The sequence below is a fragment of the Eptatretus burgeri genome, chromosome 7 (genome assembly GCF_056783735.1).
Source record: "Eptatretus burgeri isolate ZD-2024b chromosome 7, Ebu_testis_v1, whole genome shotgun sequence".
Taxonomy (NCBI): domain Eukaryota; kingdom Metazoa; phylum Chordata; class Myxini; order Myxiniformes; family Myxinidae; genus Eptatretus; species Eptatretus burgeri.
In genome coordinates, this window is record NC_140967.1 from 85723755 (window position 1) to 85726373 (window position 2619).

The 2619-nt window shown below is 42.4% G+C and overlaps 1 protein-coding gene across 6 annotated transcripts in view; it reads right to left on the reverse strand.

Moving 5' to 3' along the window:
• Window positions 1-389: 389 nt before the first annotated feature.
• The window catches only part of LOC147023669 (disheveled-associated activator of morphogenesis 2-like), a 232218-nt gene continuing 229988 nt past the window's right edge, over window positions 390-2619 (reverse strand). For 5 of the 6 annotated variants that reach the window (XM_085889357.1, XM_085889361.1, XM_085889360.1 and 2 more), the window contains exon 26: window positions 390-1011. In XM_085889357.1, coding sequence (XP_085745483.1) covers window positions 796-1011 — 216 coding nt within the window. In that variant the 3' untranslated portion in view covers window positions 390-795. Of the gene's footprint in view, window positions 1012-1435; window positions 1757-2619 lie in introns of those variants that run through there. The other variant, XM_085889363.1, reaches the window with a different exon arrangement.

Below are 2619 nucleotides of genomic sequence, written 5' to 3' on the forward strand. Positions count from 1 at the left end.
TAGATGCTCATTATGGATGACTGGTTTTGATGAGCACTTTTGAAAACCATACCAATCGAAAGCAAAATGCTTGAGCAAACTTCATATTAGCCCTCAGTAAAGCCCAAGCACATGTTTATCGGATTGCAAAGTGGAGATAAAAGTGTCAATGGTTCAACACACAGCAATACATTTTGGTCTGGGGAAGGCAATGCCCAAAGGAGAAATGCACAACAAAGCAGCTTTTGAATGATGAGGCAATAAAACACGATAATAAAATTTCACTCTCTCATGGCTTCTTGTCGAAACCTATAGAAACACGTTTACATGTCAGCCCTATTGTACCCAGCTGGTGAACTTGCAACTTCTGTCCGAGTTCTTTGGAGTGCGCGTGTGTGTGTGTGTGTGTGTGTGTGTGTGTGTGTGTGTGTGTGTGTGTGTGTGTGTGTGTGTGTGTGTGTGTGTGTGTGTGTGTGTGTGTGTGTGTGTGTGTGTGTGTGTGTGTGTGTGTACGCCCGCGCACGCAAATCTTGTGCCATTGAATCCGCCCAACTTAAAGTCAGATGGGTGAAATCCTGGGCCGATGACAGAAGTCCATCTATTCAGCGAACAAAAGTCCAAACGAGCAATTCAACTTCCAACCAAAAGTGGAAGCTACCCCAAGAACCATTTTCCATTTAAAGTGTTTGCTTTTGACAACGTTTGCATTGGAAGGTGGCAGGAGCATGGTTCCTTGGAGCTTTCCTGCTGGGTGTAGAGCCTCCGCCAAGCTTCAAACAGCTGCCAGAGCAGGATGCATAGTTGACGGCCAGATACTTAGCTCAGCTTGCCTGTGGGCCTCTCCCTGCTGACACTGCCATCCAGCAACGAGTTTCCTCCTCGCTTACGATTGCGCTTGATCTTTGACAGGTCCTTGTCGAAAACCTCACCGGAACGTAGTGCTGATACCAAATCATCAAACTCTCCACCTTCTTCAGTCGATGCCTGTTTCATTTTCTTAAGGCGCCTCTCTCGATCACGCTGCTCCTTTAACTTTTGTAAGAAATGAATTTGTGAATGTGAGAGAGGAACAAAGAGAAAATGAATAAACAGCCATGCATAATGTGAGTTTATAAAAATCAATTGGCAAAAACAATATTTGGCAAGTCCCTAATTGGGCAGTTTTCACATATATTGGCACAGTACCTCCCGAGCCATGATTCTCAAATGTGATAGTGATTGACCAACTGACTGGCTAATAAGAAGTAGTCAATGGTGATATATGCTTGAGACCGCAGCAGCCAGGTTTTGTGTTTTGTGTTTTGTTGAAACTGGCTTGAAAATATTTGCTTTGGACCAATGGTACATATGGTGGCTTAACAATAGGTTAACCTTTCAATTTTCAGTTCTAAATATTCCACATTTCTCAAATACATAACTTTGGGATTCAGAAGTCACAGTTAGCATTTGTTTCACACACACACACACACACACACACACACACACACACACACACACACACACACACACACACACACACACACACACACACACACACACACACACACACACACACACACACACACACACACACACACACATTGGGTCACCTGCGCAAAACATCAAAAAGATTGATGTTTAAAAGCTGGAGTGAAAATTAACTCAGGAGTGCATCACAGGAATGATGGGCCAAATGGCCTCAATTTATTGTTGAAGGACATAAAGGAATGCGTAACCACTTGTTGCACTCAGCATAGATCTGCGGAGACTGTGGACCCTTTTTGTATTAATTTCCATTCTGCATACGGAATATCAAAATTAAAATGCAATTGATTCGGTTCCCAACAGAGCATTTCAGCGAACAAAATAATGTTGTCAAGATCATAAAAATCTAAAGACAAAAATTGCAAAAACATTATTTTGTGGGATTTAAAAACATTAAAGTGGTACATATACATACATACACACACACACACACACACACACACACACACACACACACACACACACACACACACACACACACACACACACACACACACACACACACACACACACATCTTCCTCTTCTTTCGGATACTCCCATGAGGTGTCGCCACAGCGGATCATCCATATGATCCGCATAGTGATTTGGTACATGTTTTACACCGGATGCCCTCCCTGACGCAACACCCTGGTCGCCTCTTACGACACAGGGATCTGGTACACCTATTCTAACCGGGGTATACACCAGCCCAGTACACTGGTACTCATTTCGCCAACCTCAGAAGGATGACTGGCTGAGTCGACCCCATGGTGTTATACCACTTGGTATATACATATATACACATACATACATATATATGTATATACATACATACATATACATGCATATATGCAGCATATATATATATATATATATATATATATATATATATATATATATATATATATATATATATATATATATATATATTCAGTGGCCCAACGAGGCTTGAACTCAGGACCTTTTGGGTCCCAAGCCACTGCCCAAACCACTGTGCCAACACCAGGCTTAATATATATACACACACGAGTGCATGCCCGTACGTGCGTAATCCCGAACACCAATCACAGATTTTGTAGTTTGCTTTTGAAGTGCATGCCTCGCGTTCAGTGTTGTCTCCCAAGCGAGCAGCTTGT